The 22294-nt window shown below is 49.2% G+C and overlaps 7 protein-coding genes across 7 annotated transcripts; 2 read left to right on the forward strand and 5 right to left on the reverse strand.

The window, feature by feature from the left end:
* Positions 1–337: 337 nt before the first annotated feature.
* On the reverse strand, positions 338–1076 carry PEX2_003860 (beta-class carbonic anhydrase; the record flags this gene model as incomplete). Its single annotated transcript, XM_016737664.1, has 4 exons — positions 338–571; positions 660–799; positions 865–902; positions 991–1076. 4 exons carry the CDS (start codon positions 1074–1076, stop codon positions 338–340), a joined length of 498 nt encoding a protein of 165 aa, XP_016598720.1.
* Positions 1077–1465: 389 nt separating this feature from the next.
* Positions 1466–2915, reverse strand: PEX2_003870 (putative aminotransferase family protein (LolT); the record flags this gene model as incomplete). The annotated part of the gene is made up of 2 exons (XM_016737665.1): positions 1466–2138; positions 2236–2915. 2 exons carry the CDS (start codon positions 2913–2915, stop codon positions 1466–1468), a joined length of 1353 nt encoding a protein of 450 aa, XP_016598721.1.
* Positions 2916–3502: 587 nt separating this feature from the next.
* Positions 3503–4815, reverse strand: PEX2_003880 (bZIP transcription factor; the record flags this gene model as incomplete). The annotated part of the gene is made up of 4 exons (XM_016737666.1): positions 3503–3520; positions 3563–3645; positions 3699–4680; positions 4735–4815. 4 exons carry the CDS (start codon positions 4813–4815, stop codon positions 3503–3505), a joined length of 1164 nt encoding a protein of 387 aa, XP_016598722.1.
* A 555-nt stretch (positions 4816–5370) lies between these two features.
* Positions 5371–6356, reverse strand: PEX2_003890 (uncharacterized protein; the record flags this gene model as incomplete). Its single annotated transcript, XM_016737667.1, has 5 exons — positions 5371–5521; positions 5591–5604; positions 5667–6194; positions 6251–6288; positions 6350–6356. 5 exons carry the CDS (start codon positions 6354–6356, stop codon positions 5371–5373), a joined length of 738 nt encoding a protein of 245 aa, XP_016598723.1.
* A 1104-nt stretch (positions 6357–7460) lies between these two features.
* On the reverse strand, positions 7461–8642 carry PEX2_003900 (glycoside hydrolase family 16 protein; the record flags this gene model as incomplete). The annotated part of the gene is made up of 3 exons (XM_016737668.1): positions 7461–7879; positions 7942–8502; positions 8552–8642. The coding sequence occupies 3 exons, from the start codon at positions 8640–8642 to the stop codon at positions 7461–7463; spliced, it is 1071 nt and encodes a 356-aa protein (XP_016598724.1).
* A 3794-nt stretch (positions 8643–12436) lies between these two features.
* Positions 12437–18967, forward strand: acyA (adenylate cyclase acyA; the record flags this gene model as incomplete). The annotated part of the gene is made up of 3 exons (XM_016737669.1): positions 12437–12615; positions 12723–18612; positions 18668–18967. The coding sequence occupies 3 exons, from the start codon at positions 12437–12439 to the stop codon at positions 18965–18967; spliced, it is 6369 nt and encodes a 2122-aa protein (XP_016598725.1).
* Positions 18968–19949: 982 nt separating this feature from the next.
* On the forward strand, positions 19950–22294 carry PEX2_003920 (putative sister chromatid separation protein (Src1); the record flags this gene model as incomplete). The annotated part of the gene is made up of 2 exons (XM_016737670.1): positions 19950–21523; positions 21670–22294. 2 exons carry the CDS (start codon positions 19950–19952, stop codon positions 22292–22294), a joined length of 2199 nt encoding a protein of 732 aa, XP_016598726.1.

The raw sequence follows: 22294 nt of genomic DNA on the forward strand, positions 1-22294 counted from the left end.
AGGCCGTGACAGCCGAAAGTTGTCCGTCTGGAGTATAACCACCTATGTATATTTTTCGTGTGGGGTCTGATTCATTGGCCGTTGGCGATTTCTTTTCTATTGTCGGAGCATCCGAGGGCGTTATCTTTGTCTCTACTCTATCTCTCTCTTTTTAAGCCACCAGTAAGTAGGGTGGTGGTATGCTACATACCTGCCAATCGTACATGACCCAAAATTTATTTGATGCGTGCATACACCTAGGTTCTAGTAGCAAACCTATTTTGTCACATTCATAGATTGCTATGCAGTATATACCTCGGCATGGAAGCTCACCATACTGCAATGTTGATACCGACAATTACTGATTCTCTCTAACCTGAACAATCTTCCCAGTCTCAACTTCATACACATAGCCTGTGATTGGAACATCCAAGACAAGAGCACTATCCTTCAATATCTGGATATCATCCCGAACACTCTGCTCGACATCCCCGAAGGGTAAAAACGCAATGTGGTCGGCGTTCTGGTGTAAATCCACACGGATCTTGTCTCTGATCCCCTCATCGGTGAAAGTGAGCATACCACAATTTGTCTGAAGATAGTCAGCAACTGATTCAAAAGTTGACAAGATTTAAGCCAGGATTGAGGCCTAGTCTCAATGATCTGCAGGGGTTATGTACATGATGCACGATAACGATCTCGCGGGTGCCCAGCAGCTGCTGCGAAATGATGACGCTGCGTAGTGCATCTGAGGCTCTACCGCCAGCATTGCGGATTACATGGGCATCGCCTTCTTCAAGACCGAGGGCGCGGGCGGGATCTATAGAGACATAGTAGGGGTGAGTATCATTCTGGCGTATCAGAAGTGCTGCAGAGTATACGGACCAAGGCGAGCGTCCATGCAGGCCACCACGGCTACCTTTCTGAATTCAAAGAAATAGAGTCAGATATATCTATTACATGACACTTGTGTAGTATAAGTTGGAACTAGAACGAGGGCTATCAACGCACCGCTGTGGGGGTAGCTGCAAGTCGCCCTTGGTGAAGGATGCGACGTAATTGGCATTGGCTGCTTCGAATTCCTTTGCAACAGACATAATAACTTAGTACGTGTCGAATAGATTAATTTAGAGGACCTTTGGGACTAATCGTGGTATATAAAGAACATGCACACCCCGCTTCTGGTGTGATATGGCGGAAGAAAGGCAACATATTTTACCAGTAGTCCTCGCCAAAAATCAAGTTTTCGAGTGAGCTAGAATCTTTAACCCCAGTTCCCTTCTTAGATCGAATTTCTGGGGAAATATGGATTTGGGTGGAGTTTGTTATGAAGGGTTGTTTCTATGGCAGTTCAATCATGTATCCGGACACTTACTCTGTATAGCTTTGACCTAATAATTACTTCTGGCCCTAATATGAAGCTGGTCATAAATGGAGTGATTATTTGCAATTATTGCAACTCAAGTGCTAGATATAGCCAACCAGATCAAGCCTTGAATTCCTTCTTCGCAATCTGTCCACAGATGTCACGCAAAACAACCCCAATAGCTTCGAAATCACTTGTCTCCAAATAAGTCTGGCCACTCAGACGAGTCCACAACCAAGGACCATGGCGGAAAACCGGCAGGAAAGTGTTATGCTTGTCCAGCAACTGCGTCTGAATCCAAGAAAATGCCTTAGGAGCTTCTTCCTCAGACAACACAACCAAAGGGGTATGGTTGAGAGATTCAGTCTCCTTTCCGGCAGCAGCAACAGCAATGGGCAGCCGGATTGTAGTCATGGAACATTGGCGCATACGGCTCTGCTCGCCAGGCTTCAGATCAGGTTCTTGCAAGACCTCAGTACCGAGAATAGCAGCAACAGCGTCTGCGCCTTCATTTGCAACACGTTGGTTGTAGGCAATGATAGCATCCTCGCCTCCGCATACTTCAGCGCGGAACTTCAGTGCTGCGGGGACGCAGATGTAAGCGGAGTCATCACTGGTGGCGACGAACTCGAAAAGTTGCTCGAAGGCAGTCTTTGTCACCGGGGCGTTAGGGTCTTGCAACACTGAGGCAATAGTCTCAGCGGAGTCCGGAGCTGGGATGAATCCCCAAGATGTTGGCATGGTGGTGCGCAATAGATGCTGGTTACGTCGGGGGACGTAGAGGACTGCACAGCTGCGGGGTGTGTAGAGCCATCTTTATGAAGCCAAGTCAATATTCAAGAGGTTACTCAATTTATTGGGAAGGGTAGGATAATGGGGATTGTTCATACTTGTGACAATTTGATACGAAAAAGTCAGCCTGTAGCTTCTCCATATCAAGATGGATATTTCCAATGCCGTGCGCAGCATCGATAACGCTCAAAATACCCTCTTCACGACAAATGGCAGTAATACGCTCAAAGGGGAATCGCACACCCGGATTACTGACAATGGCGTCGAAGACACTGGCCCGGACTTTGAGTCCCTCTTCACGAGTCTGGCGAATCACTTCGCGGAAACGGCGTTCCAGCTCATCTTCAGTAATGGGAAATTGGAAAGACACTTTTCGGGACTGCAAAGAGCTATGCTCCTGTAGCGAGACAACACCTTTCTCAACAGCACCGTAGACAGGCTCGAAGTAAATGAGCGCCTCACCCGGCTGGAAAGCCAAATTATACAGTACCGTCGCCACGCCTGTAGTCGCATTTTTGACAAATACGCACTCCTCCCTCTGAGCGTTCAGGAGCTTTGCGACAGCCCCACGGGCTTCATCCAGATGCTCTGCGTGGTATCGGCGGATATACGGATCTGGCCGCACATCGGCGAGATCCATGAAGGCACGCTGTGCGTCCTTAACAGGAATCGGATGCGCACCGAATGATCCATGGTTCAAGTTCTTATAGGCAGGATCAAACATCCAGTGCTTCAGCATCGGCTTGCCAAAGGGAGTTGGTTGGGTTGTCGCGGCCATGATGTTGGGAAATGCAAAAAAACACCTTGGAAAGAGTAGTGGGGATAAGTTCGGAACACCACGACTTCAGCGGGAAGAAGTGAATTTAAACACAAAACCGAGGCGCAATGACTCAAGTTGGCTCTATGATAGCTTTGTCCACTGCTTCACATATCGAGATTAAAAACACAGGTGAGTCACGCCGAGCCAATGAACCCCTCTTGCGATGCTACCCGGAGATCCACATGCCGCCGAAGGGCGTACAAGTAGAAAATACCTAGGTAGCTTGCGTGTCTTACAAAGCTGAGATACGAGATAAGGATGTGTATAAGATCTGTACACTGGTTTGCATTGACTTGCATTGACACGCTTATACAGTAGATCTTGGGGGTTGCAGCAATGCGGCTTTTTGCCTAACAAAAAAAAATGAGTCGTTTTATAGTTCATCCCAATTCAACAAAAATGTATCCTGAAATGAACGTGGAAATTGGATAGACGGGTGAAACATTATTTCAGGGGCAGTCGCTGCCAGTACAATCAAATGGGCTATAGTCAATTGTTTGAATTGCCGGGTCACATGCCCGGTGGTTCGTGTATGCATTATATATTTACAGGTAGATATTGCGCTATAATTCACAAAGATTATCAAAACCCCAGCCTACACTAACCGTTGCCAGACGCAGAACCTTTTCAACGCTCTGGCGTCGGAATACTGGTCCATTGCCAACGCATATGGCTTCTTTTGAGAGGGCTACAGTGGCGTTAGTGGACTTCTTCAAGAGGGTTCCGTTCCCGAGAACTCACATTTGATGAACATCGTTATATCAAGTGATGACGAGACTGTATAATCAAAACGGCCGGAGGAATCAGGAAAGTTCTCAAAGAGCACTCTCTTGTCACGCAGGTATCCTTGCACTCCACTGGCATCCAGCCACGCACCAGTAGTTGACTCGAGCGCAATCTGCCATATCTTAGACGGGACCTGGAGTTGCTCATTCGAAAATATGGCCATATTGGACTGCAGGGCGTGAAGCACATTGGCCTTGGGATCTGTCAAGACACCGGTCTTATCCTGCATGACATCGTAAAAGCCTGAGATCAGACGATTGCGTGCTGACAGACTCGGAACAGACCCAAAGACTCGGAGGACTGCGGGACTGTTTGGATTGTCGATAAGAAGGCGATATCCACCCTGGCAGCAAGTCCGGACTAGACGTTGTGCGATATTCCACTGCCTGTCAGGCGATATATTACTAGAGAGTAAATCTAGTGTTGAGGAGTTTGATGATAATGGCGGAGTGATTTCAGGAAATTGAACAGTGGATGATGACATAACGAGGTCGAATGGCAAGATGGAGTGACCTTGATATGGCGGAGTAGGAGGGCCGGGCCATTTTGTAGCAGCTGATCGTATTATATCCTCGGCATCTGTTGAAGTCTCTGAGTATTCGTTATCCAGAACTGGTGTCGAGATTGTATTATTATTTGTGGTTTGTGACTCTTTTGCGGCCTGAATGAGGTGGAAGGCTCCTTCAGTCGGATCATCGCTCCCAGCCTTCGCAAGCGACACGCATTGCTGAGTTATGTCTTGAAGAGCCGATGCAATATGCGGATATCGTGAGAGGAGTTGTTCTTGTATAAGAAGACTACTGAAGGAGAGGAAAGATTGGCTGATATTCTCGATGCCGGTTTCTAATTCGTGTACGCGATTCTGTAGGTTACCGATTGTGGTCTCCTTTCTCTTGCGATATGCCTGCTGCGCGAGGCGGAGTTGTTTGCGACGTCTCTAGAAATTCATGACGATAAGTATAGGAACTTGGAGCGTTGGGATCTGACCCACCTCTGGCACTTCTTGCTCGTTGGTCACAGTTCGAGGACGACCGCGTTTGCGACCACTCGGTTTAGCCGTTTCTTCACTCATTTTTCGAAATTAGATATGTGAGGAGATCTCAGTCTTCTCTGTCACGAGTTGTCCTGAAAATGTGCAGCCCGCTTGAGATCCATAAGAAGCATGACAAATGCAGAGGCGATGCGATGATTAGGCGACTAGCCGAGGCGTCGGGATGTTGAATAATCGAAAAATCAACCCGTCTTTGCAGCAGGCGGATGACATAACATGTCCACGGGTCCACGGGTAGGCGATCAATGGATCCATGGATGTGGCAGAATTTCAAGGTTCCAATTCTATTGGTTGGTCGACTTTTATCATTTAGCAATGGACCCACTATCCATTCTTCAGTTCATACTATGTTGTATAGATGGGAAACTTATTGTCTAGGGCCTCCCTAAAGACTGCAGATCTGCACTTCTGTATCCATAGAGCTCTCAAAAACAAAACGATGACGAAGTGTGTTCCAAAAGGCCAGCTGGGTTCAAGCAATAGTACTGTAAAATCCAGCACAAACACAATACAACAATTAGTAAGAGATTCTAGACTAAAAGAAGCATGTCCTACACCAGATTGCTGAAATCCTCATCATCCGTATCCATTATCCAAATCCTCGTTGTCCGTATCCTCGTCTGTATCCTCGTCGTCCCAGTTCTCAGTGAATCTATCCTCCACAATATGTTCTATGTCGGACAGAGACACGATTTTCTCAAACTCGAAAGATTCCAACTTCGGCAAGCTTTTAGATAAAGCCTCAAACCCCGCAATTTAAAGGACGACTGGTATCTCAATTCGAACATTCAACAACCCCGGAAAGAGCTTCTAGATATGTAGAGGTAGTGGTTAGTCATGCGGTGCATCAGATAATAGCTAGTGAAACAAACCGGAATCTGGTAAGCGAAATAGTCCCATTGATCCGGGCACAGATAGACCGGCCCATTGGAGCGGTTGACATAAAGGGTCTCGAGGTTTGGCATGCTCAAAGTTGGGATGCGGATACGCTTCTCGGTGCGCGAGCCGTGAAAGACTGGAATAAGGCGCAAAGTGTGTAACTGTGAGAAGAACAAATTTTCCAGAGCTGGCCGTATTGCTGATTCAGTCTCCTGGCTATAGGTTGTCACAGTTGCAGTCTTCACAAAGTTGTAATACATCTGGCGGCGATCGGGGGAGATGTCCATCATGACCTCGTCGAGGGATTCCCCATCTGCTTCCATGTCGCTCCACAAGATACGTAGCGCTTCATAGCACCACGTCTTATTCACCAAGGCGCAGTTCAGTAGCCAAGGTGTGCGACACCAAATTTTAGAGTTCTTGTTGGCCCAAAGGAGGATTTCACACACGATTTCTGGAATAGCCAAAGCTCGGTGGGGAGCGAAGAAGCCGCTTTTAGGGCTCATGTTAGGAAGTGACGGCTTTGGAAGTGAGCGTTGCAATCCATTTGCCGCTTCGCTTCCGAGAGATCACTCACTGGATCTGGAAGAGGTGGTGCGTCAGGCATCTCGGTGTTTCTAAATTCAATGCTAGCAAGTGATCTTGTACAAAATGGATATGAATGTATTAACTTACTAGTTCATTGGTTGGCACCTTCGTCATCTGAACGTCGGTGTGGTACTGGATCTGATGGTATTGGAAGGGTTGTTGGAAAAGGAAGACGTGGAGAGAATGGTAAGATTCTACAAGAAGTCGATAGTCAGAGTGAGATTTCTCATCAAGAATTTCTTCAAAAGGTTCTCCGTAAAGGAGCCATGGATCACAGTTGTCTCCGATTCCTGTTCTGGAGTAAGCGGTACTTCAGTCCCCTTCCTCTTCTTGTATAGTAGTTTCTTTTTCTTCGCTTGATATTCCAGATTCCATGGTCTATGCCTTCCAAGGCTAATTTAAAATACTTACAACTGTCTCCAGGGCTACCTCATGATGTAGATCGGTGTTTGTAATTTAATTTTCTGCTTAATCCCTCATCGTCACGATCCTGTCAACATAGAGTACACCAAACCTAGAGAGCTATTGCTATTTTGGTACGGAAGCCTCAAAAAGCCTATTCTGACCGCAAGATCTTGCTATAAATTATATACAAAAATGAGGGCTTTTGAATAAAAACCAGACTATCGGTATTCCAATAAGGTATGAATACACCAAGACTCATTATGTATGTAGGGCACAGGTGTCCCATCAATTGGATATTGTCATTTGGCGTCTATGAATAATAAAGGTAAACTGTAAACAAGAATAGAAGGTGCCTCTAAGCGCCGCGGCTGTTTCGTGAGCCGTTGAAGTCATCGCTCATGTATCATGTCCAATAAAAATTTAATCCAACGCCGGGTCCGATGAAGTCGTCAATAATAATACAAACGCGGATGCGTTCAACCCAATGCAATAACACGCCCAAAGAGTGCACACAAGACACCTGCCATTGCAGGAACTGGCTATTCGCACTGCCCACCGATGAAGCAGTATGAGGATCGAAAGCCGACTCTTTAGCCTCTCGAATGGGTGTGTTGGTAAAAGTAATGATAGTAGTGGGTTTAGTCGAACATGTAGTTCTGATCATCAATCGAGTCGACGTTCTCGCAAAATCTCACCGCCAGAGGGGGAAAAGGCAGCCGAAGAAAAAGGCAATGCTGCTGACATAAAGCGGAAGGTAGACTGTGTGGGAAAAGACTCGATATTAACTAACGAATCTAAGAAAAAAGGGATTCGGGGGGTAGCTCACTCATTGAGCCTCCGCCTGGTGGCTGGTTTTGGCCAGAGCTGGACTCCCAGCTATACTGGTATCCTGTCGACGAGGTCGTAGGAGAGCCGGTCGCCACCCAGGGCCAGACATTTGGGGTGACCCAGCTTGAGGTTTCTTTGTGGGTTCCACTCCAGGGAACTGGGACGCTGTCGATGGTTGCAGTAATTGTGGGTGCGGACTCGGTCGATTTGGGCTCGGCGGCTTTGTTGCCATTGACTTGGCCTCCTTCCGCGACGATTGACTGCCATGAGCCACTTGTGTCACCATATCTGTACGAAGTTCCGGTGGAGTAATCAGTTACGGTCATTGACTTCAAATACATCTTGAACGGGCCCTGGCTATAGTCTGTTTGACCACCAGCCCAGTCTGCACAAACACAGGCTGTTAGCAAGAACGATATGGGTAGTTTTTAGAACAATGCCACTCACCAATAGTGCCCTTGGGGTTACTCGGATCACCGCCAGCCCACACACCGACCTTGACCATCATCGGGCTCTGTGGGTACTGGTTGGTTTCTGCTGTCTCGGGAGTGAGAACACGAACAGTCTTGCCATCAATTGCCCACACAATCTGGCTGCTGGTCCAGTCAATGGAGAAAGTGTGGAAGTCGTCATGGTTTCCGGAATTGTCATGGAAGGCGCCACGGCTGAATGAACTTGTGTCTCCTTTGCCGAAGTAATTGGTCTGCACTTGGGCGTTGTTTCCACCCAGCCACTCCCAGTCAATTTCATCCAAATCGTCGGACTGCATGACTGCACTGCTCACGATTCCCGTCCCTGGCGCTGCCTTGATGGTGCATTCCACGCGGCCGAACATGATGTACCAGCCGGACTGAATCAGCGGGCCATCACCCTGCTTAGCAATAGTGAAGGTTGCACCGTTCGTTTGGTCATATGTGACGGATCCAGTCGACTTGAAACCATCAGATGCGCCACTTGTGAAATCAAATGTCTTGTCAGATTGGCCAAATGCAGTATCAGCGGGACATGCTGCTAAATGTTAGTAACCTGTCGACACAACGGTAGTTATGAGCCTTACACTTCTTTGTCGGATTGCAATCGGTGTAAGTCTGGGCCACAACTAGCGTGGAAGATAGCAGGCTCAGGGCCGCACCAAGAAAGAATCGCATGGTGGGCCAAGTAGAGTAAGTTATAAGTAATCAACTATTATGCAATATTGAAGATGAGTGTTGATACGAAAGGGTAACAGGTGAGGAAAGAAGAACGAGGAAATTTCAAGTAAGTCAGGGGAGTACACAAACGGTCTTAAACATCTTGGGAAGGTGCCAGCCTCCTCCGTTTTCCGTGGCTTCTTTCCAAGGTTTTCTGGTCGATCCGTGGGTCCCCGGCTGTCATTCGTCCAATCACATCCCGTGCTGGATCGAGATTGTGCCCACAGGTGGACCAGTAGTGGACCACCTGGGCAGCTACGGAGAGAGCTACGCCACGTTGTTCCATGGAGTCTACTTTTTGTACATGGAGTCATTCCATGTAGTCCCTCGTACACTCAACGGATGTGCAGTCGAGATATCAATGTGCATTCTCAGTTTGAGGGTGCATGTGCATGTACAATAGCTATTCTAGATAGTGCGTGGCACAGAACACATTCGATTAGGTATCTTCGATCGAGAACCTTGGAATACGTACGGAGTACTTCGTACATAGTTATTCATTCGATGAAACCAGTTTACCTGAAAAACCAAGAAAAAGCGGCAAGGCCCAAGCAAAATTAATAGGTGGCAGGGTACACACGTATAGTAAGACCCACAACCCCCAGCCTCTCGCATTTAAATACTCCGTACTCCGTATGTACTCCGTACACCGGTTATTATAAGAGATGTGATCTCATATTGAAGGTTTCCTCTGCAGGATATTAAGTCATACTCCGTACGGAGTCCTCGTAGGTACTATTACTCGTCAATAGTCATGATTCCAATCTTTGGGCCAGGGCTGCCTACCATTGGGCAGCCATCTCCCCATTGACTCTAGCGGCCTTATGAATGATATGACCTTGTGAATGATATGACTTAACGATCAACTTTGGCTAACTTTTGATATCCGTACTTTTCACTTAATGGGCACTCTGCTTGAGCGCAGGAGTAGCACGAGAGGCTGGTCCAGACCTTGGTCGACATAAAGCCGCCGATCGATGTACGCGATCGATGTAAGGGGGATCTGCCGGGTGACGAATTGAACCACAACAACGGGAGAAAGAATAGTCCGATAACTGTGGGTCCTATTATGTCTCGATGCTTACAACTTGTTTCTTTGGCCATGAAGAATTGCCTAAGTGCAAGTTCTATTCAGGTGTGCACCTAGGCTCCTGTACGACCAAGCAACCTCTTGCGGTATACCAGACTACCTAGTCTGGTGGCCTCTCTACCTGCAGTTACTGTAATAATGTCGAAGTAGCCCGAATTACCAATGGCTCTAGGAAAAGCTCTAAGAAACTCAAAGTTCTTGCGGTGAGTATCGCTTGATGAACGCATTTTGTGCTTCATTTACTACCTTGTTATTCCACTTATGCCACGATAGTTTCAGATATACACAACGCTACTAGCTTGATTTTAAGACCCTCACCTGATTTCTTCACCATGGGTGATCTGGTTCCTTTCGTTCCTGGTGGCACCCCTCTTGCCGAAAGAACAGTGATCGTGAGCAGCGATAACAAAGACCTAGGGTTTGAGACGACTCATCTGATCATCACCATCAGCGATGAGGCTTTGAGCAAGGCGGCCTCTCGCTGCTCTTTGGACTGACAGTGAAGTCGAAGCGAATTTCACTGACAAAAGTCGTGCAAATACCGAGTGGGTCTAGCTGTATCTCAATAGCTATAGTTCAGGCGTGATATTCACACGTAACTTGCCAGCTTGGTCTCCTAGTTTACAATGCTGAGGTCAACCATTTCAGCTTTTAATACAGCGACAATGGACGAGAAAGTCATGCAGGGTAAGTTGATGCTCCACTCACCTAGATCTGTAGGGTCCTTGAACTAGTGGTCTCTACTCCGTAGTGGATTGCTAGACCACTTCTCGGTTGTGTTCGATATGATTCATACCTTGAAAGAAATAGCTAGGAAGCGAAGATCTCCCAGTTAAATCATGCTCCTGGAATCCTACACGAAGCTAGTGTCATGACCAATTTTGACATCCAGCAAAGTCTGCCGTTACTAGGACTGCAATATGGGGGCCAATTATTTCGTCCACGAATTAGCGCACAGAGCGTACTCTGAGGAGTATATCATAAATAACGTCTGCCCGGTTATTTCTAGCAAACTGACTAGTACCATACCTACTTAGTTCAAGTGTAAGAGCGAAAGTCTAGAAGAGGGAGATCGTGTATTTATTCATGCTACTGTCGTCATTACAAAATTCGCCCAGAAAATCCGAATGGATTCTCCTGTTCGAACTAGATAAATTTGAGAAGAAAAAGGTGCGCTTCGGTCTTCAATTGGTGCGATGAAAGTCACCTGAAGCTTGATCTAGCATATCTGTATCTCGGGACCATTCTGTGGGCATATTGTCATGTACAGTACTAGAGCTCTGTTTGACCATATCACAATCTGTGACTTTTATTTCATAATATCATTATATCCAATGTAGCTTTTGGTTTGAATAGATATATCACAGGCTAGATAGATTACAATAAAGGAAAATTGGGCTGTGCAACGGTAGCAACACATTACTTGGCAATCCAAGCTGTCACCTTCCAGTGAAGCCAAGAAAATACGAGTACAACATTGGAAGTGGTACAGGGGCTCTTTGTCACAGCCTCGATACCTCGAGAGTGGAATCACCCCCGGGGCCGGGATGACGGTCCAATGACTCGACTATACTCCGAAGATGGCTATGCAATGTAAGAATGGCACACGTATATGGAGTAATTTAGTACATTATACATACTCTTCATGAGAGAAAGCAAAAAATAGAACAGACTACAAAAGTTGAAGCTGAACAAAGATGGGGGGGGGAGCTCCACAGTCTCCCTGTCGAGCACGGACGGCATCACGGACCATCCTCAATGAAAATGGTTATATCTATAAAAAAAACATCGAAAGAAGTGAAGAAGTGAAGACATAAAGAAATGAAGAAGGATACAAAGAATAGTCTCATGTACCTAATCTCCAAGTAATCTACAAGCTTCAGGGTGAAGATGTTCTGTGTATTCTCAGGCAAAAAGTGTAGCGTTAAAAGAGCCTCATGACTTCCGAGGGCCTAGTACCCGAAGCTCTCACAGATTTCTTCTTCGTCCATCTCTTTCTTATTATCTGAATCTTATGTTGAGCTTCGATTTTGAATTTATTATTTTATAAGGATCTTGGCTTTGTTCTCGATCGTCATTACGTTGATCCGCCTTTGTCACGAGTCACGACTATCCCCACTCTACCTCTTTCCCCCCCAGTTAACACTCTGGGACCTCAATAATCACCCCGTTTGCCTTGCCAGCATGCGCCCGGGTTGTCCTTAACCACAATCACTTCCTAAAACCTCATGAAATAACGCCCCATTTTGATATTCACGCCCGACGCTAAACTCACGCCCTCGGTCCGCCTCGGATTTTGCTTTTCATACGCCTCCCTCCGCTATCCTCACGCCCCGCTAGCCATCCCAACTCCTTCGCGCTCTTGGTGCCAACTCACTTATTTTCCACATCTCGGTTTCAAATCGAATGCCCTACAGAGTTCCTTCCAGCTATTAGACCCTCTACCGCGTCGCCGGGTCGGCCTCCACAACGTGGCGCTAGCACCCGAGACAGCAGAATCGATAACCGCCCGTTGCAGCTTCCCCCGGTCGCCCACACCATCCGATAGTCATCGGTTCTTTTAATGCTGGACGGTTCTGACATATTACCACACCCAAGATACAGCTGGCTGCAACTTGACTAGGACCGCCGTGGTGGCATTCGGCCGAGTCTGAGCGCAACCATGCCGGCGTGGGACCGCAACCAACCCGACAATCGTCAGGGTTCAGAGAGCTCTGGAAATAGCTGGATGTCGCAAGATACTGTGCGACACTCTGAGAGTCTGTCTCGAGATCGAGACGAGGGCTCTACGGGAGGTCACAATGCTGACCCGTTTCCGGGATCCTTGAAAATGGACTCCAAGTAAGCTTCTGTTTCTCCAAATGACCCGCTGACTTTCTACGCGGTTATGGCGCGTCGAATCTAAGCTCAAAAGAAGAGACGCTAAGATTTTTTTTTTTTTTTGCCAGGCCCGACTCCTCAAAACCCCCTCGGATTGATTGGGGAAATTCCATGTGGTCATGGAACTCCCCCGATATTTCCCCCACTGAACAACGCAAAGCCTCTGGCTTTAGCAATCATCGAGAGGCTTTGATAGTCCCGGGCAACAGAGATGGCCCGTCTCAATCATCCGTCTCAAGTCCTCGACCTCCGCCCCTTCACCCATCTCGCGCCGACTCCGATGAGATCGAGTCGATTGCCCCGTGGTCCACACTCCCCAGCAGTGGTCAGCCAGATGCCAGTGGTACTTTCTATCACGATTACTCTGAGCACGAAGCCTCGCCTGCATCATTCACATTTCGCCCCACGACCGGACGAACCATCGCAAGCGAACCAGCTGAGTATGAATACCATGGGGAACATCGCCGGCCATCTGCTGCAAGCGCAACCACAGTCAGTAGCCAGGGGTCTAGATCTAGTATTAGCCAAAAATTCCGAAAGAAGCATCTGAAAGGTCTACTTGGAGATGACTATCATTCGCCTGGAGAGCTTCAAACTGATGACGACGGCTCTCAGAACCCGCCAAGCAGGCGTGGGGGACCAGTCGACCAGTTGAAGGCGCGAGAGAGAGCAAACTCAGATGGCTCGCGCAATACGCCCGAGGGCTCCAACTCCTCGCAACGTCCCCAGAGGTCACGGGCAAATAACCCTCTACCCTCCAGTGACATCACTCCATGGGATTACCAGAGCTTTAATGACATTCCGCAATATGGGGAGGCACCAGTACGTCATGTACCCATCGGACCCAATGGACAGCGTCTTCCATCCTCGGAAAATGGTGCCTCGGGCCAGAGGGAGCCAAGCCGACGGGGACCTGGCAGGCATCGTTCCTCACGAAGCAAAGAAGAGAACCCGACTCTTGCTGGCGATCTGGCATGGTCCCAACCCCGACCTACTACTGGCAGAGACGACATTGGACTGCGGCCGTTTAATGAGAACTATTTGCATTCAGTGACAGACATGAGCGACACCACTACAATTGCAGGCCGGTCGACAAGTCCAACACCCAGTGTGCGCAGCGCATACCGAGACCATGATCAAAACTCACAGCATCCCAGACTCGGCGGGTTTATCAAAAAGATCCTCGGCAAGTCGCACGACAAATCGAGAAACTCTTCCCCACCACGGCGCGATAGGCAAGGAAGCCTTGAAGGGAGTACTTCCTCTCGATACGCAGAGTCAGTGGATTCGGACCGAAAGAAAGATTCTGGGAAGGGCCTGATGGTTGGAAGAAAACTTGGTAATCGTCGTGTATTCACTCATCAAGGTGGTGACCTTTACAACCCTAACAAGGACGACAAAAATCAAGAAGAGAATAAGCATGTCTTCCACCTTGATGTCGATATGGAAAACTTGAAAGGGATTGTCCGACCACCTTCGCCTGGCCAAATGAAGCGTGGAAGGGATGGGACAATCACACCCGGCGGCGACGATTCCAAACTCGAAAAGCCGTGGAATGCGCCTGAAAGTTGGCAAGTCAGGGGGCCCATTGACCCTACCTTGGAAGACCCTACCTTGGAAGAACCCACCCCTGTCGGCCCTCGTGATCGTGAAGCTTCGTACTTTATTCGGATCTTCCGAATTGATTCTACTTTTGCCACGCTATCGGCTGGTGTGAATGCTACCGTATCCGAGATCCTCCTGATGCTTGGTCGGAAGTCTTTCTTGCAAGATCATCTCAACAATTATGAGATAGTTCTGCGGAAACATGATCTTTCACGGCAACTTGACCACAATGAGCGACCTATTCAAATGCAAAAGCGGCTGCTGGAACAAGTTGGCTATACCGAAAAGGACCGTATCGGAGATATTGGCCGCGAGGATCACAGTTATCTCTGTCGCTTCATCTTCCTGCCGACCAAGCTCAGCGGTTACAGCAGTCTCGAGGCTGAGCCAGGTTTCAACAAAGTGCAAAAGTTCAGCCATGTGGATCTCCAAGGCCGCAGTCTTGTCACTATTCCAATTACGCTGTATGCAAAATCCTCCGAGATCATCTCGCTGAACTTGTCGAGGAACTTGTCATTGGATGTTCCCAAAGACTTCATTCAAAGCTGCATTAATCTGCGAGAGATCAAGTTCATTGGGAATGAGGCCGCATTCCTCCCACAAAGTTTTGGTTTAGCCAGCCGATTGACCTATCTGGATGTGTCAAACAACTGCCTTGAGGACTTGGATCATGCGGGTCTCGATCGACTGACTGGTCTTGTTAGCATCAAGATGGCCAACAATCAGTTAACCAAGCTTCCCAGCTCCTTCGGCAACTTCCAAAACCTGCGAAGCCTGAACATGTCGTCAAATGGTTTCAAGGTCTTCCCCGATTTCCTTTGCAATCTCAAGAGTCTGGTTGATCTCGATATCAGCTTCAATGGCATAGAAGAACTTCCCAATATCGGCCGCTTGGCCACTCTCGAGCGCCTTTGGATGACGAACAACAACTTGAGCGGCCCTCTTGATGATTCCTTCGGGGAATTAGTGAATCTCAAGGAGTTTGATGGACGCTTCAATGCTATCACCAATATCGATGCTCTCTCTAGTCTTCCACGCCTAGAGCAGATATTCTTCGGTCACAATCTTCTATCACGTTTCAAAGGCTCCTTCCCGAGGTTGCGGAGTTTACACCTGGACCACTGCCCTATGACGCAATTTGATGTTGACGCTCCTATGCCAACATTGACTTCTTTGAACCTTGCCTCCGGCAAGCTCTCCCAATTCAGGGATACCATCTTCGAGAATTGCCCGAATATAGCGAAGCTCGTCCTTGACAAAAATCATATCTCCTCGGTTTCAGCTCAGGTTGGCAAGTTGCGTCGACTGGAACACTTCAGTATGATCAAGAACCCACTGTCGTCTTTGCCCTCAACTCTGGGTTGCCTTGCGGAGCTCAAGCACCTCAATCTGAGGGAGTGTAATTTGAACTCTCTGCCAGCTGAAATTTGGCACTGTGCTAAGCTGGAAATACTCAACGTATCCTCAAACATTTTGTCGAGCTTTCCAAAGTGCGGTGCTCCATACCCTCAAATTCCTGGTGAGCCTACAAACACACCTGGGACTACACCAGGCATCGCTGGAAACCCCAGCTATGAAGATATAGGCCCACTGGATGAACCAAGTCTACGTCGACCGAGTCAAACGTCGAATGGTCTTATGAGTTCTGTACCACCAAACGGGTACCGGCATCCTTCAAATGCTCAATCTAGTAGGAAGGTATCGGCGGCGTCGCCACCATATACCGACCCGAACTCGGTGACTAGGAAGGACTCGAACTTCTCTCAGCAGATGGCAATGACATTTGCGGCGTCCCTTCGCACACTTTCACTTGCCGACAACAGGCTTGAAGATGATGTTTTCCGGGAACTATCCTTGCTCCCAGAGCTGCGCATTGTCAACCTTTCCTACAATGACCTTACGGAATTGCCGCAAGGTATTCTCAAAAGGTGGCCATTGATCTCCGAGCTGTACCTGTCCGGTAACGAGTTGACCTCTCTCCCATCCGATGACCTGGAAGAGGGAAGCAACCTCAAAGTTCTTCACATCAATGCCAACCGGTTCCAAGTCTTGCCTGCGGAGCTTTGCAAGGTCAGCAAGCTTTCCATTCTGGACGTGGGGAGCAACGGGCTGAAGTACAATGTGTCAAACTGGCCTTATGACTGGAACTGGAACTGGAACCGTAATCTCAAATATCTGAATTTCTCGGGCAACAAACGTCTGGAAATCAAGCCGAATATCGCGTCGCTGGGTCCTCCGGCCGCCAATGGCGCTGACCTGACTGATTTCAATTCCCTAACCCATCTCCGTGTTTTGGGACTGATGGATGTCACACTCACCATTCCCACCATCCCAGAGGAAACTGAAGATCGCCGTGTGAGAACATCCGCCTCCTTGGCTGGTACTCTCGCCTACGGTATGGCCGACTCTCTTGGTAAGACCGAGCATCTATCTATCATTGATATGATTGTTCCGCGGTTGAAGCAAGACAATGTGGAAACACTTGTGGGAATGTTTGACGGACAGACATTTTCCAGTGGTGGTTCTCGCGTCGCAAAGTACTTGCATGAGAATTTCACTTCTACCTTCTCGTTTGAGCTTAAGAAGCTTCAGCGAGAGCAGGGTGAAACACCATTAGATGCACTCCGACGGTCGTTCTTGGCATTGAATAAGAACATGGCAGGCTCTGCCTACAGGTCCATTGATGACCGCGAGGTCCGGCAGTACCATCGAGGATCGACTGCGGCCAAAATGCTCAACCAGGACGACATACAGTCCGGGGGTGTTGCTACTGTCCTGTATCTGAACAATATGGACTTGTACGCCGCGAATGTCGGTGATGCCCAGGCTATTTTGATCCGGTCAGATGGCTCAATGCTTTCTTTGACGCAAAATCATGATCCCGCGGAACCCAACGAGCGCGCACGCATTCGTGAAGCAGGAGGTTTCGTGTCTCGCACAGGGAAGCTGAATGATGTCCTCACCGTGTCGAGGTGCTTCGGGCACTTCCCTATGATGCCTGCTGTCATTGCGGCCCCTTCCACATTGCATACCATCTTGACGGAGCAAGATGAGATGATCGTGTTGGCATCAAAGGAGCTCTGGGATTATGTTACTCCCGAGGTGGTGGTGGACATTACAAGGAGAGAACAGCCAGACTTGATGTTTGCAGCTCAAAAGTTGCGTGATTTGGCCATCTCCTTCGGTGCCACCAACAAGCTGATGGTGATGATTCTCGGTGTCGGGGAAATTCAAAGGAGACGCCCAAAGCCCCGTCCTTCTCTCAACACTGGCTCGTCCACATTTGCTGAGGAGCAGATCATCCCCACTGCCAAGCGTCCCAAGAAGCGCGATGGTCCTGGAGATTCGCGACTCGCGCGTTTCGAACACGTGAATGCTCCCGAGGGTGAATTGACTATCATGTTCACTGATATCAAGAAATCCACGGGCCTATGGGAGATTTGTCCGGATGCTATGCGCTCTGCTATTCAAATCCACAATGACATCCTGCGCCGGCAACTTGCAATCTTCGGTGGCTACGAGGTCAAGACAGAAGGTGATGCTTTCATGGTGGCTTTCTCAACCACGACGGCTGCCTTGCTGTGGTGTTTCAACTGTCAAAATCAGCTCCTTGAAGCTGAATGGCCTACAGAGATTCTTGATCAACCCCAGTGCCGGGTTGTGGTGGATATGGACAATAATGTTATCTTCCGTGGCTTGTCTGTCCGCATGGGTGGCCATTGGGGCGAGCCTGTCTGCGCAAAAGATCCGGTCACCAGTCGAATGGACTATTTCGGTCCAATGGTGAATCGTGCGTCACGAATTTCTGCCGTCGCGGATGGAGGTCAGATTTTCGTTTCGTCAGATTTCATGACCGACATCCACCGCAGCCTAGAGATTTTCGCAGATACTGAGCGTTCTGCATCCACCAGCTCGACCGACAGCAACTCCCGCGGCGATAGCCTCGGCCACAACATCCGTCGCGAACTGCAACAGCTCAATAGCCAAGGTTTCGTTATCAAAGATCAAGGCGAAAGAAAGCTGAAGGGTCTGGAAAATCCGGAACCCCTCTACCTTGTTTACCCCTCCGCGCTTTCTGGTCGCATGACCTCTTCGGAAGAATCCCAGGATCGCGACAGCTCCGTTGCAACCATCAGCCCAGACAATCAACTTGACATCCAGACAAACGTCATTTGGCGTCTCTGGGAAGTCACACTCCGTCTTGAGCGACTTTGCGGTGCTTTGGAGCATCCAAGTGAACCAAGCCTCAGAGAGCCGAACGTCGCTCTCTTCAACATGGTCAAGAGGCACGGCGGTGAGCTCAACGACTCGACCGTTCTCAGTTTGGTCGATCAACAAGTCACCCGTATCGAGGTTAGTATTACACAAATTCCCCTTTAGTTCTACTTTGAATCCTAACAAATTCCAGGTATGCATCAACACACTCTCCCTGCGCCACATGATGCGTCCCTTCAAGCCAGGCGACAACCTCAGTGACCACGCTGTACCCATCACCGAGGTACTACAGCAACTACAAACACAACTCGCCGAATTCCAAGCTCTCAAGGAGCAGATGGCCGTTGGTGCTGCGGGCAACATCGGCGGACCACCAACTCATGACAAAATGGGCCCTTCAGGCAATAGCGACAGCGGTATTACCTCCGCTTCGTCTTCTTTCCTCCATCTCCCTGGCGATGCCAATCGCTCTTTTGATTCCGGCCGCGGCTAGTACTGATTTCTGCCGTCTGCTTTATCGCACTAATTTAAATCTTACTTTTGGATTCCGTTTACTTGCTTATTTTACTCTTTTTCCTTCTTGTATCTCTCTGGCTTTTTTTTAGTGGGCGGCGTTCCACTGGCGGGAGGGGGTCTGCAGATTGTTTTATATAAAGCATTATGGCATGGAGCCACGGTGGTTGTTTCGGTATCTTTTTTCTATTATTGTCTCTGATCTTTGAATCTTAGGGCTGTAAGTAGCTCGGACAGTGAATATATATTACAGTCTATATGATACTACCTTCATGGGCTTCTTTCTTGTCATCTAGATCCTTCGCTCCTTTGAATCCAAGTACATACTTCAACCTAAGTCAAGTCCTCTGTACGAGTTATGTATTTTACCGCCTTCATATAAAAGGAACCCCCAAAAAGCATGTCGGTATGTTCTTACATATAATATATCAGGTTATTAAAGTATTCTTGTTTCTTTGATATCACAGCTACTGGCCTGAGGCCGCAACGTCACATTTCACAGGTCACGTGCTACTGTTTATGCGTGCGTCATCGACCTTGTTTTCTTTCTGCTTGGTCTGCTCACCCCTTCATCTGGTGAACCGAATCCAAGAACAAAAGGGAGAGACATCTGTTTCTTGAGCTTTATTACCAACATTTACATAGTTCAAGTCGTTAGTCCCAACGTCGGCTGTTTTTCCCGCCCCGCTTGTTGCCCTGGCTACGAACTGAACGAATGATCGAACTGGGTCTGGCGTAATTAACAGCTCGACAAAAAAACAACGTTCTCCTACCCCAGTTAAAAATTCGAAAAAGGGAACGATCAGTGGCATCTCACTTGCATATTGCAATATCATCTAGCCACGCACCGTGCTGCAAGTTCGGTGTCCATCTTGAGAAAAATCCCCCTTGACTACGACATCTCGGTCGGGGTCTTCGCACATTAAGCAGACCGCAGCGTCGCACATTACACGTCACACAAAATGGCGGACGAACTGGAATACCTCCATCCAGATTTCGATCTGAACTCTCTCACCGTCCCTCGTCTCCGCTCCATCCTCGTCAGCCACGATATCCCGTACCCTGCCTCAGCAAAAAAGGCTCAACTGATCGGCATCCTTGAGGATGAAGTCCTTCCGCAAGCTAGAAAGCTCTTACGCGACCGCGATACGGTTCGACGAACTAGTATGGGAATTACAGACATGAGCAGTCGGTCGACATCAGTGGCTAGCGACGCGAACGACAGAGAGTCGATGCCTCCTCCTCCCACACCCTCAACAGTCGGATCCACAAGAAGAGGCGAGCGAGGTACATCGCGACGCAGCACTCGTCACTCAACGGTAGACACCGATGATGGTCTCGGCCCTGCCACACCTGTCAGGAACACAAAGCGCACGAGCGTTGCTCGCTCAGTGGGTAAACACGCCCGCACGTCTGACACGGAAACCGGCGACGACACATTCGCTACTCCAATCGCTGCTACTCGTCCTACGCCTCGCAAATCTACAGCCAGAAAAGTAGGACGGAGTGAGGTCCTCCCGTCGACAGAAGTGGATGAATACACTCCTACTGGGTTCAAGTTAGAATCACGCTATGAGAGCACGTTTACGGATGACAATCCTTTCCAGAGTGGAAGCCCTGAGGCTCCTAAAAGCGCAAGGATGAGCTATGATGCCAAGCGGAAGAGTGTTTCGCGCTTATCTACCGACAGCCCAGCTCGGGGCCGCGGACTTAGGTCACGGAAATCAGCAACCCCATCTAGCATTCAGCAAGATGGTGGTTTCCAGCCACCCAGGCGGGATTCGTTTGACTTCGCCTCTCGGTTAATACCTCCGCAGGAGGAGCCCGAGGGGGAGTCGGAAGAATCCGAGGATGATGAAGAAAGCGAAATTGGCGCGGGTGAAGAATTCACGCCCGAGGAACAGCTCGCTATGTCTATGGAGAATGATCAGTACTCGCGACAAACTCAGCCTAGGCGACGACCCCAAAAGCAAGGAACCCTCAGCCGCTTGGCCCCTTGGGTGGTCATCCTTTCACTGGCCGGCAGTTTTGGTACCTGGTGGCGCAAAGAAAAGCTCGAAATTGGATATTGCGGCCTGGGAAAGCCCACCTGGTCTTTGGCAGAGACCAAGGTTCCCGAATGGGCGAATGTTCTGGAGCCTCGGTGCGAACCGTGCCCAAGCCATGCCTTCTGCTACCCGGACTTTGAGGTGCGCTGCGAGAATGATTTCCTTTTGAAGCCGCACCCTCTTGCCCTCGGGGGGCTGGTGCCGTTGCCGCCAACATGTGAACCCGATAGTGAGAAGGAGCGCCGCGTGAAGGCCGTTGCGGATAAAGCTGTTGAAGAGCTTCGTGAGCGCCGGGCAAAGTGGGAATGCGGCCAGCTGAAGGAAGACGGCAAGGGCGCCAGATCTCCAGACATCAGCGAGCCAGAATTGAAGGAAGAGGTGGCTAAGAAACGCCGCAAGGGCCTGAGTGACACCGAATTTGACGAGCTGTGGAAGGGTGCCATTGGTGAGATCCTTGGCAAAGATGAGGTTATCAGCAAGACCAAGCAGTAAGTTTCCTTCACCCTAGGAGGGATTCCCGTGTCTCCTTGGCTACGCTCATCGCTCTGGACTCCCACATCCAGCGGCATTTCTTAATAAAGATCTGGTCTGACCTTGTGTACCGGAACTGACAGAAACGCGTTCGCAATCACAGAAATTCCGACATCCTCATTCTCTCATCTACCTCCATCGCACGACTCCCACTCGCATGCGCCGTCCGCCGTCACTTCCGACTCGCTCTCCTCGCGTATCGACTCCCTATTTCACTTCTAATCGCGGCCATTGGTCTCCTTGTTTACGCCCGTGCGCGTGTCCTTGCACGTCGGTCTGACATTGCTCGCGTGCCTGAATTAGTAGCTACAACCCTTGATCGACTATCCACACAGGCCGCACTCTACGCCCGCGGCGATGCCAAAGAACCGCATATTGCTATCGGTCAGCTCCGCGATGACGTCCTCCGTTTTGAACTCCAAGGAAAGCGTCGCGAGGAGCTCTGGCGACGGGTCCGCAACTTTGTCGAGGGCAACGCTAACGTCCGCGCTTCTGTGCGAGAAGGACGTAGCGGTGATGTATCTCGAGTCTGGGAGTGGATCGGTGGGATCAACGCTGTCGGCGAGCCGGAACATAATGGCCGCCGCGAGAGCGCACGATTCTCTATCCCTTCTCCGTCCGGCAACATAGTGGCAAGCCCTCACACCCCTGCGGGTGAAAGCCAACCCGAGCCTATCTCTAGTCCAAGAGAATCTCGCCGCTGGGACGAGGGCCGTCCGATCTACTGA

This window comes from Penicillium expansum (assembly GCF_000769745.1).
Source record: "Penicillium expansum strain MD-8 chromosome Unknown contig8, whole genome shotgun sequence".
In the NCBI taxonomy this organism is placed as follows: domain Eukaryota; kingdom Fungi; phylum Ascomycota; class Eurotiomycetes; order Eurotiales; family Aspergillaceae; genus Penicillium; species Penicillium expansum.